We start from the raw sequence: 12634 nt of genomic DNA, 5'->3' as shown, positions 1-12634 counted from the left end.
TACCTGTGGAAGATTACGTACATTCCGTACGACAAGAGACATTAAAAGGAAAACCTACTGTCGCACTTCTCATCTCCGAGACAAGAAGAAACTCAGGGTTGTACTGTGGCAATCTATATACACGTACTTCAGTGCTACAGGTGGAAGTTTGTTACAAGCAATCACATCACAAGGAAGGTTGGTGCAAGTGGCATATACAAACAATTAAAGAAATCTTGGAATCAACCCTCAACACACAATGGTGAAATTAAGCATAAGAAATCCGAGCAGAAGAAATATTGTTGACTCCAAAAAGAAGAAACTTGCGATACTGAAATCAAAAAGGAGATAAGGAAGATGACAAAAGGCAAAGAGAAAATGGCAGAGAAAATCACAATCATAGCTATGAATATTACATTTGAAAGTGTGATGGGAAGCGACTGCAAGACTTGGTGGGAGAAAGCAAAAGTGGATCATCCTCTGAAAAAGGCGTTGTGCGCAGCAGAGGTAGACAAAATAATTTTCATGCCAATTTTTGAATTAAAAGAGTTTGAACCTATACTACGGAATTTAATCGCAGGTTATGAGAAATCATGTCATAAATCGTTAGTACAGTATTTCCAGCAACAGGTGACTGTTTCTTATTCAGCAGAAGAAATAAGTAGGGTTTTTGGAATTCTCAATAGAGGGTAGCAACTGGAAAAAACCCCTATGACAATAGAAGACAAGAAGAAGTGGTTGAAACTAATGTGTCGGAAAGATCTTACAAGTCTGGAATGGGAAGGAATTTTGAAGAATGGTAGGGGTCTCAAGAAAAACTTTATTGCAAATGATGAATGGCGATGTATTGGAGATTTGGTGAAAAGCAAGCTCACTGCGGATAGTCGCACTTCCGACATTGCCCTTTGGATGTTGCTTGTAGTGGATGGAATATATAAAGGACAGGCGTATAACTGGGTTAAATTTCTTTTTGATAGACTTCAGGAATTCATGGAGTTGAAACACAAAGCCTTTTATATGCCTCATTATGTCATGGCCTTATTCTTAGAAGCAGTACGCACTCAAGTGAGCAGTGAGCACCGAGGGACACTGGTACCGGCTAACAGAGTAGAACCCTAGAAGCCGGCTATGACATACTAGCTCCATTTAGATACCGTGGGTATAGGATCTCACAATGGAGGCAAACCAAAGAAAAAGAAACCGAAACAAATAGTGGTGATCGAAGAGGAGGAAGAGGATGAAGAGAGTTCAGAACAGGACGGCAGCGATACGGATTCATCTTCCTCGAACTCACAGGAGGCAAAAATCCACCTAAGTCAACTGCAAGGGACTCCACGAGAATTTACTTTTTTACCTCCTACAGAGGAGCCACTTCCAACTGAAATATCAAAATCCCCAGAGATTTATCATAACATGACTAGTGATCCCAAAGGAACTGCTACGGCAAATATTTCCGAACCAAATCAGGCAAGAGTTGAGAAAGGAGCAGGCAACAAGCAACAAGTTCCAACATGGGGAACTTCCAAAATATCACTTCCAAGGTTGGCACCATTAATCTATCCAGAACAACAGTCTTGTACTAAAGTAATAAATTTAAATGCTAGCCAAAGTGTGCACATAAAGTAAGGTTGCAAACACCACTCGGCCCGGAGGTAGTACATCCAGTTGCTCTCGTGGTACAACCAATAGGAACAATGGATGAATAGCAAGGGGTACACTCAGGAAAGTATGACGGTTGGGGCTATGGTGGATACGGTCCTGGAGGAGGCTGATAGGTTACTTGAGGAAGAAGGCATGGTGTCTTGCCCTTTACAGGCAATTGTTGAGGAACCTTTGGAGGCGGCTTCTTTTGCAGCCAAGGCAGAGTTGTTTTTCACAGAGTTGTAGCCCATGGAACATTCTACCAAAGAGCTCGTGCAGCAGGCTAGGTCTCAAAATTTGGAGGCTGTCATCACAGCAGCAGAAGCATTGGTCGTGTTTATGTAGACTGGCTACCATATAGATTGGAGATTATTAGAGTAGGGTGGATATTCAAAGGACATAACCACTACATGGACAAGTAGTTCTATCATTTCGAGTAGGCAAAAACACTTGTTGCCGCTCATGGAGGCTCTTGCAGCTATAAAAGTTGCCTTTCGAGGAACCTTCTTGGAACTTCAACAAAAAAAAAGCCTGGCTAAAGCATGGGGACTGGAAAGGCAGAATCTTCAATATCAATGGGAAGCCGAGAAAGTTGCAATGCAAGAAGCCTAGAAAACAGAGCAAGCTGAATTGGAAGGCAAGATCACCACATCGGAAGCCAAGAAGATGGACACTTTAAGAGTACTGCAAGGTGTTCGAGCAAAACAAAGGATAGCTGAAATGGATCTGCAATGGCTACGGGGAGCTCCGAGCACAGGGATGTCCTCCCATCTTCCTTCTTGAAGTAAGTTCTTTTTGTTGTTTTCATGTTCAGCAATCGTCTGGAAGACGACTTCTTTTTTTTGGGGGGGGGATAGATGTAGTCGGAATAAAGTAACTATTATGTTTAGTACTTGTTAAAGCTAGTCAGGTTGGGTAGTTAGGTGGTGAGGGAATGCGTCAGTTGGTTTCCAACCAACCAACCCTTCTATAAGTACTTGGAATATTGTCAATGTACTCATGTTGATTTTGGTATTAATAAAGAAATCATTTCCTTGCCTACTGGTATTATGGTATGAATGGTATGTTCTGTGTTCTACTTCATATGTTTCTCAATTACGTTGTTCTGTATAATTAGCATATCTCTGTGATCTTGAGTGATATTTCCACTCTACACCACTGTAGAAAAACCATGTGCTACAAAAAATAATTGTAAACACTACGCAACCGTGAATATAACAAAGGTTGAACGTAAAAAGTTTAAGCCCCCAAACATAAGAATTTAGTGAACTTCAAATAGTATAGAGAAAAGAGAGAGAGAGAGAGAGAGAGAGAGAGAGAGAGAGAGGCAATGGCATATGCTTGAAGTAACTCATCGACCAAAAACCCAACAACATTGGCATCATCATCTTGAGATGCAGAAGGGCCAAGGTAAGAACTATTGGTGTAATAGGTGAATGACTGAGACTGAAAGACAATGAGGAAGCCAAGTATTGCCCCAGAACAACCACTCCTAGCATGCATGGTCAATGAACCTCAAGTAGTAGATGAAAAACTGGCATGTGTGTTTAACTCAACAACCATCATGTGGACAAGGGAAAGGAAATTGGACACAAATGAAGCGGATACATGTTGTGAGGTTTCAACACCACCGCCATATTGCAAATGGGGACCCGCTCTATTTTTTTCGCTTCAATATTCCAAGTAGTGGTCTTAGGTGTTTCTAGGTGGTCTTGTTTGGTAGGAATTTTCAAGACTCCAAATCAAAGATGAGTTTGAGAAACTTTGATATGCTGGGTGGTTAAGTTTGTCAAGGGTAATGAACAAGAGCTAGGCTAAGGATGTAAAGTTGAAATTTACTAAGTTGTGTGGGATTCTTCCGTGTGTTTAGAAAGTTTTCCTCGAAAATCATGCAGTGGGTTTATAATTTTTCCCTCAATGTTGGGATTTACTATTTTTTCTCAAAAACGAAGCTTCATATTCTTTAATCCATGTCTCAGATTTTGTTGTCTAATTTTGATTGATTTTTCACCTCAAGAATCATGTTTGATTTTTCCACATTTTCTTCTAAATAACTGTGGCTTTTTGTAGTTTGTTTTGGGGCATCATGCTCATCTGCAAAGTCTGGAGGGTTTAACGATTTTTTTTCAAAATCATACTAGTTTTTCTCAATGTTTGTCTCTGACTCCAAAGAAGAGCAGCTCCATTATCTAACATTAGGTTGGATGTTTTGTGATTTTTTGTTTTGCTGATTCTGTGAGGGATAATGGCAGACTCATCTCAATGACGGGCTCTTGTCTCTTGTTGCAAAGCATTCTAAAGAAGGGGCACCCTTCTCTATTCTTTTTTGGACACATTTTAGCTTCTTGGTCATTTACATTTTGCAGACCCAGAGAGGGTCTCAGCAGCAGCGGAATGTTTTGAAGAATTTGTGACCAAAAGACAGCAGTTAGACAATAACCATTAAGGGAGGGTATTAAAATATTACTATGTTTCTTTAATGGTCATCTTGGTTAGTCTTTAACTTATTAGGTAGTTTTTATTTCTGTGTTTAATTCATGATTGTTTCTTTTAGAGACATCGTCTTTGTAAATCTATATAAGGAGTTTTCATCTTCTTTGTTTTAAAAACCACAATATCTATTTACCATAACATCAAAATCTGTTGATTCCTAATCCTTGGAACAGTAAGAATTCCACCTTGAACTCATGACTTTTGAATCCAATGCGATCCTTTCATTCAATCAAACCCACAATCAAGATTAAAAACCATTAAATGGGCATGATAAAAACATGAAGAAGGTGTGAAACAAAATCCTAGGGAGGAGGTGGAGTCCACCTGTTAAAGTAGTAGCTTCAGTCAGATTCATTTGATCAGAGATAAACTGTGCTTAATTGGGCACCTCGATAAATTATTCGTTAGCCTTGATTGATAATTATCAGACAATTAACACACACACACATATATATACACAATTGTGCATATATATGTGTGTGTGTACATTAATAATTGTTAATAATATCTAACAAATAATAATCAAAATGTTTATGTCAAATCATAAATCTGATTTACTACTGTTATTACCAATTCCTAATAACAGATCAGGCGTATTATTATAGCCAATAGTTAAACATTACTGATTAGTCTATGAATTATGTTTGTAAATATTCAGTGTGAATTGGGTGATTACATCACCAATCACATTGCATTAAACATATGTTATAACTAGAGATTATGATATGAAGACCGCTCTCCATTTAAGGGAAACCCCCGATTACATGGAAATCATTCTGTTGTTATGAAAGGGCATGTGCCATGTTGGACATTTCATACGAGGCCTCAGCCACATAGATACATGTCTCTATATGGGACATGTGCCTACAAATTATAAATATATAAATAATTGCTGCTCTTGGAGTCGCACAAATAACAGGCAGTGATATCCAAGTTGCAGTAGTATAATAGTTAACTCGGTATTTCTCAATATTGAATAAATCTGAAATATATAAATACCGTCATCATGTGTGTGTGTGTGTGTGTGTGTGTGTGTTCAACGAATACTTAAAAGTTTGTTATATATAAAGGTTATTTTGTGCAAAAATATTTTACAAATCAAAAATATGTTAAATAAAGAAAAAAATGTATTACAACTGATCCTATTTTCTTAACACCGCCTACCTCCTAGGACTCTAAATCCTCCAAATCACCTAAATTCCACCAAATCACCTAAATTCCACCAGCAACAAGAGTAAAATCTCAGGATATAGGGGGTCTCCGCCTTAAACCAAGGATTTTAAGGCACAAACAAAACCTTCAATTCACACAATGAAGGAAGAAAACAAAGAGCAAGAGCATGGGAGTGATGATATCTTGACAAAAAGATTAAAAATCAGATCAGTTTGGCCAAAATCAATAAGGAATGAGAATAAGTTTGAAGAAGTGAAGAAAGAGAAAATCCTACGGAAGCGGCAGAATCCACCTACCTCCTAGGATTCACAATCCTCACAACTAGCAAAAGTCCACCCAGATTTATGCTTAACCAAATGAGGAGATGGGGGAGGTGCAACTATATGATGAAATGATAACCAAAAGCGTGCCTTCTATCCTCTCAATCAGATTGGTCGAGTGTGGAAGAAAAATGGAATTAATTTAATTGTTTTTATTAGCCCAAAAGAAGTCCAAGTTGGCTCAAACTAGACATGCCCCTTCATGCCTCAAATCGTCTATTTGAAAGGGGCAGAGAAAATTCATTTCCAACACCAAGGCAAGTCAATTTACCTCTGCAATTAGCAGCAAATCCTTCCTTCATTAAAAAGTGATTTCATCCTTGGTGACAAGTCGGAGATTTAAGAAGCATCAATTTGGACCTTTAAGGCAGAACTCTACCTAAAATCAGAGATTGAGGTGCTATAAGAAAGGATAAATCTGGACTAAAACAAACAAAAGCAGAACTTAGAACTTGCAAAAGGATAAATCTAGGCCCAAAACATGGAGAAAATCAGACCTTAGTCAGTCCATGATCACAGTGTATTTAACTCCACCACTTCATGAGCTTAATGCATTTTTTTCTCTTTTGTATTTGCAAGGTGAAACAGGAGAAACTACAAGAGAAAGGAGATGAAAATCAGACCTTAGTCAGTCCATGATCACAGTGTATTTACCTCCACCACTTCATGAGCTTAATGCATTTTTTTTCTCTTTTGTATTTGCAAGGTGAAACAGGAGAAACTACGAGAGCAAAGAGATGACGGGAAGACCAAACTAAATACTTCAAGTGAGTCGAGGCTACAAGATTGAGTTCGAAGACGTCGAGTGAGAAGGAGGTTCAAGGTCAAGTTGCCAATGTGCAAATTCAAGGCAAGATCTAGATGGGAGTTTTAAAAAAAAGTTAAAACCAAACATAAGGAGAAAGCAGAAATCAGAGAAAAATTTCAACAGCTTATTTTTAATCCAAGTTTATCTCTAAGGATCCACCTACATGAAAATTCCATCACTTCAAAGAGGATCAAGGTCAAGGCAATATAAGAGAAGTCAAGTTTTCAAGTATAATCAAGTTCAAACAATGGTAATAAGAAAATTCCCAAGAACAAGAATGAAGAAAATTTAAGATGAAGCAATTTGGAAATATGCCATCTCAATTCAAGGTTTGATAATGTTGAGTATCAAGAGATATTTTTCAACACCAGAGGATTGATCAAGTCTACATGATAAGGAAGTTTAACTACAAAAAACTTGTATGGACGAACCCGAAGCCAACCCTAAAAAAATATTCAACGAATTTTGAACTCAAATCTTGAACCTGCATCTGTTCCAGAATCCGAACCGGCAACTAAGTTCTTAATACTTGTATCTTACGTACAGACCTTTATAAGGTAATCTATGAGTATCTCAAGCATTGACCTTCACCAAGCAATCAATGCATATCTAAAAGTATGAATACTTGTTACAGAGGATCTGACAAGATTGCCAACAGAGGGTTCCAGAATCCGAACCGGCAACTAAGTTCTTAATACTTGTATCTTACGTACAGACCTTTATAAGGTAATCTATGAGTATCTCAAGCATTGACCTTCACCAAGCAATCAATGCATATCTAAAAGTATGAATACTTGTTACAGAGGATCTGACAAGATTGCCAACAGAGGGTTAATGTATAGAGATGCTTCTATTTAGAGATAATAAGTAGAAGTTGAGTGTAACTATTTCAACTTTGTATGATAAGCTTCTATTTAGAGATAATGCACTACCATGTCACAAACTTGGGGCTCAAAATATACGAAATGTGCAATCCTACAGCATTTCAGTTCCAACAGCCTTCATAACTGTAAGTCTTGTGTTTAAAATTATGCCAGAAAACACATAATCAACAGCTTGGATAGTTATTACTTGTTTTCACACATAAAAAATTTAAAGAAACTCACAGCAACAGCGCGTTCAACAGCCTGTATAAAATCTTCCTTTCCTACTACGAGTTTGTTTGCTCTCCCAGCCAACAAAGCCGCTTCATTTACCAAATTTGCTAGATCTGCCCTGTATTAGATTCAGAACTGTTAGGCTATCTTTTCTAATACAAACATCAAAAAGCGTGCTATAAAACATTACAAATAGCATACATGACATACCCAGTGAATCCAGTGGTAGCAGTAGCAATTGTAATCAGGTCCACATCTGCATCCAAAGGAAGTTGCTTTCTGGAAATGTGAACCTTTAAAATAGCTTCCCTACCCTGTCTATCAGGAGGTTCCACCTGCAATGCCAGAAAAAAACTAATCAGAACTCTAAAGAGCTTTGAAAGCAAAGCACATCTCGCCTAATGTCTGAATGTGGTCATTTTTGTTAACATGTGACATAATGAAGAAGGCATATACTGTAACAATTCGATCAAATCGACCAGGCCTGCGAAGTGCAGGGTCCAGAACATCTGCCCTGTTTGTTGCTCCAAGCACTATCACAGCCGAGTTGCTATCAAAACCATCCATCTCCTAATATTGTCAAGTTGGGAAATATCAAGAAAGCATTTTTTCACAAGAGCAGAATCTCTGGGGTTAGAAAGTACAAACTAAAATGAATAAGTAACTAAACTCCTTACAGTAAGCAGTTGGTTCAAGGTTTGCTCCCGTTCATCATTGCTGGCAATGCGGACACGACCATCACGACTTTTGGCCACAGCATCAATCTGTAACCACAGACACAAAACAGAATTTGTACATGCTTGTCCATCGCAAAGGCTCATAAAATAGTTGAACCCAAAGAAAAGCTAATCATGTATGTTTCAAAATGAACCTCATCAATGAAAATAATTGAAGGTGCATCCTTCTTGGCTCTTGCAAAGAGATCACGGACACGCGAAGCACCCATGCCAACATAAAGCTCAACAAACTCACTAGCCGAACAGCTTATGAAGGGAACATCAGCTTCACAAGCTACTGCCTTTGCTAAAAGAGTCTTACCAGTTCCAGGAAGTCCAACCTGCAAGATCATTTTCCCTTTGGTTAACATAAGAGAGCATTAAAAATTTTGCAGTCTTATATGCTTTTTCAGAGTACTAGGCAGAAATCTGGTAATATATCAATCAAAACTCCCTTTATTGAGTAAGAAACATTCAAACCTACCAAAAGTACTCCTCGAGGAGGACGAGCACCAAGTCGACTATACCTATCTGGATTTCGTAAAAATTCCTGTTTGATTAAATTATGATAACACTCAGGACTAAGAAAAGTTCTGAAAGCTTGCATTAGTATTATTTTCCAGTTCTACACACATAAATTGTACATATATGACAAAAAGAAAGACTTAGAGAAGGTTAGGTAAATGGAAAAACATTCTCCATGACAGAAAATCAATTATCAGAAATTCAATTAGGAAAAGAGAAGCCAAATCCCTAGACAAAGTTTTGGAGCATACGACAATTTCTTCAAGCTCTTCCTTAGCTTCGTCAACCCCTGCAACATCAGAAAATGTTACAGCATCTCCGTTTTCACCACTTTTGGAGTTGCCAGAACCTCGAGCTTTACGGCTTCTCAACTAACCAGTTAAACAGCAAAATAGTTAATAAAATTAAAACATAAAAAGTGCAAACTTTAACTCATTCTGTCATGTTTATTTTAAATTCAAACCTTAGAACTGTCCAGTATATTGTATTAGAAGTACCTGGGAAATTTTCAGTGGAAGACGGAGAATGCCAGCAAACAAAGCTATGTAGAGAAGTGCAACCTGTGGAGACGAGTCACAACCATCAGCAATATAGAACCTCAAGAATACAGAATCTCAGCCAACAAGTAGAAGTATCTAAGGCTGTGTTACAAACAAATGGCATATACCAACAAACCAAGAATTTAAAAAACTACGCTAAACTAGAATTGTCTGATCTTAGTGAAGTCTTCTTGCAGAGTAGTCTCTGCTCTTAGTTTATACACAGGCAACGCTCGGATATTGCATACACATATATCGTGATAGATCCTTGTATAAAAGTTTTTTGCTTCAATATAAATACACAGTTATAGTGTTTTATTATAAATATTCAGATTAGATGTTTTCATTCATCATCTTCAGCCATAGGCTTTTAATGCTTCTAATATCTCCCTTAATATTAAAGTAGTTGATTCCGTCGGCAATACATTGGAACTGGATTCATTGGATTTGACTCTCAGTAACGTCTAGACTCAATTGGCAATCCAGTCTGCTCTGTGTCACAATTGGTTGAGCATTGGCTTATGCTAAGCAGGACACTCTATTGTAGGTAAGCTTATAATAGAATAACTTAACTTTACCTTGATAAGTATGTTAAAACATAAATAAAGAGAACAATCATCATTACAACCTGTGTATAGCTCGCTTGGATTTGTATTTCCATGGTTTGAATGCTCGATTTCGTGATCGAATTTAACCCATGTCTAACCCATGTTTCTGTATGGTATTTGGACATTTCTGAAGCTCTTCCCACACAAGGGGTCGAATAGATTTCAAGGACACAGTAACATTAGAATTTCAAAGTAGTAAAACATTAGACAGCATCAGACATACCTCCCAATTTTTCAATTCAAGGCTAATAAGCATTACGGTTCTGGTCCTTCGGGGCTATAAGTTAAATTGGTTTTGTTTTAATTAGCAAGCTTGGACAATCTAGTAAATCTCAATTAACAGTATAGAATGGTATGGTGAAAGGAGATAAGTATACATGATGATAATAAATGATAAAGTGTTTTCCATAAAATTAAATAAAGATTGATGGGAAAGTTCTAGTTGTTATACATAAAATCAATCTATCATATTAATTCATGTAACAAAATAAATGCATAAATGATTTACTTAAAACAGAGCAAATTTGTAAACTAGACTAACCATAGTCAAGAATTCAGTTCGCAATTCAAATAAGCTAAATCCAATCACATGGGTCAAATATCAAACATTCACAATATTGAGTAAAGAGGATTTAAACAAATGATGAACCCATAATAAGCATCTAAGGATAGAAAAAGAGTTTCTTATTTAACACATATTGCCAAATCAGTCCATGTTATCTCTGCAGTAAATGAAGGTAAAATCATTAAGATAAATGAAATATCCCATGTTCAACATAAGTTCCGATTACAGGTAATGCCAAAATTAGACAGAAATATGCAAGTTTTTTTTATACTACATATTTCATTATTATTTCTGTAAATCATCTATTGGAACTAATAATGATCTTAGCCACAAGAAAGATTGCAGGATAAAAAAATATCTGATCATCCGAAAACCAGCATCATTGCTGCATGAGGAAAAATTATTCTATGGAAAGCTAAGAAGCAACCAGGCTCAGAGATGAAGCATGTTAATAAAAAATTGCAAGAATGAGGAAAATTTGTAATCCAAATTGATGTTAGGAAGGATAAGTACCTCAAACCATCTAGTGTATTTCTGAGGAATGTTATATAAACAACGTATCAACTATATTTTTTCATGTAAGAGAAGGTAAGCCTTCTCAAAGTCCTCTAGAGAAGAGGCAAGCGTATATACAAGTAGACAGGACGCTTGCGTCCCAGGCTAAACCGGGGGTTTTCTTCACCGTTCTTTCCCCCCAGTGCCTGCACTTTGAATGGGGATATATAAGAATGTAAATATTTTAAAGATAATAACTTTTTATTGGCAAAAAAGCCTTTTATCGATCCAAAAAAAAAAAAAATTGATCACAGAGTAAAAATGTCCTTTGAAAATATGCATAGTTATAAACAGAAGCTAATCAGCTATAGAATTCAAACAGATTTAGTTGGCATGAGTTTTCATGGACAGTGGAAACCTAATGCCAACCACACCTGTTTTAACTCTATATCTGATACATGAAACCACCACAATGCATTTACCAAAAAGAATACTTCTCAGGCTTCAGCAGCAAACAATGTCCCTAGAAAGGTAACAATTAAAAGTATCCAAAAGGGGCACGAATTTTTTAAAAGTTTAAAATACCATAGCCAAGATTTTGTAACACAATACAGATGTCCCATTTATACATACAAATATGTACACTTTAAATAATATAAGGAAAAAATCAAAGCAATTCATGAAAAAAAAGGAAAGCCCAATATACATATGCAAATATGGATGGTACAGATAGTGCACAACAAAAAGTTCCTCACTATACTAATGTTCAAAAAGTGATTACATCAACGATCAAGCCAAATTAGCAAGAAACACAAACATTTGGTGTCAATCTTTGCTCACTGCCCCAAAATGACTATATCTGATAGCAGAACAAAGCAACATGACATGTCAAGAAGGTTTGTATATCAAACTGTGCGATTGTTTGGTGGTCCATCCATTTTCCATGAGTTTCAAAACCATTACATAGTTAGTAATTACATAATCTTTACACTAGAGAAATCAGAAAACTGCAAATCTATGTCCAGGTCTGGAAGGTTTTCAAGGATATTTACATGTTGAGATGAATAGAAATCTCTGGCAAATCATTTTCAGTTCATAGTTCTAAAGCTATTAAGGTTCGACACAAATATAAAGAAACTAAATACAAACTCATCAAATTAAAGTGTTCTACACAATGTTGACTAACTCCCATGGTTTTATAGAAAACGAGGCAAGGTGCTATTTTCAATTGAGTATTTTTTCTGAGAAAATTAATATAATAATTGTGATTATTAACACTATTTTTTTATAAGAGAATGTCCGTGTATAGAAATCTGTGGAGAAAAGTTTAGATTTGATATTTTGGGCCATACTTTGAGAAGGTAGACTCTGTCACAAGGTTTGTGTTTGGGTTTTGTACGGAAAAAAAATTGAAAAAAAAAAAAATCAACTGATAAAATTTAAATAACATAAGTTTTTGTGTACTTAAATATATTACAATAAATTATATAGAATAAGATCATAATATATCGTTCCAACACCTGCTCCACTCTACACTAACCTTGTTCCGCAACAGACCTGCCCCCAGTCTTCTTTGCAGCCGAATAGCGACTTGTGCAGCTTCAAGGATGCTCTTGATGCTGGCACCCAGGATTTTGGCAGGGTGGACTTGCTATTTTGACTGGCTAACACTTTT

The 12634-nt window shown here is 36.7% G+C and overlaps 1 protein-coding gene across 1 annotated transcript in view; it reads right to left on the bottom strand.

The window, feature by feature from the left end:
* The window catches only part of LOC149544551 (ATP-dependent zinc metalloprotease FTSH 7, chloroplastic-like), a 125909-nt gene that overhangs the window by 108656 nt on the left and 4619 nt on the right, over positions 1–12634 (bottom strand). Inside the window, exons 2-9 of the mRNA XM_089795184.1 lie at positions 9250–9312; positions 9004–9123; positions 8712–8777; positions 8383–8568; positions 8189–8275; positions 7968–8081; positions 7722–7846; positions 7521–7629 (exon numbers count right to left, since the gene is read on the bottom strand). Coding sequence (XP_089651310.1) covers positions 7521–7629; positions 7722–7846; positions 7968–8081; positions 8189–8275; positions 8383–8568; positions 8712–8777; positions 9004–9123; positions 9250–9312 — 870 coding nt within the window. The remainder of the gene's footprint in view (positions 1–7520; positions 7630–7721; positions 7847–7967; positions 8082–8188; positions 8276–8382; positions 8569–8711; positions 8778–9003; positions 9124–9249; positions 9313–12634) is intronic.

The sequence above is a fragment of the Cupressus sempervirens genome, chromosome 8, assembly GCF_028749045.1.
Source record: "Cupressus sempervirens isolate cs-2001-9-10 chromosome 8, ASM2874904v1, whole genome shotgun sequence".
Lineage (NCBI taxonomy): Eukaryota > Viridiplantae > Streptophyta > Pinopsida > Cupressales > Cupressaceae > Cupressus > Cupressus sempervirens.
This window is presented reverse-complemented; position numbering and strand designations above follow the sequence as displayed.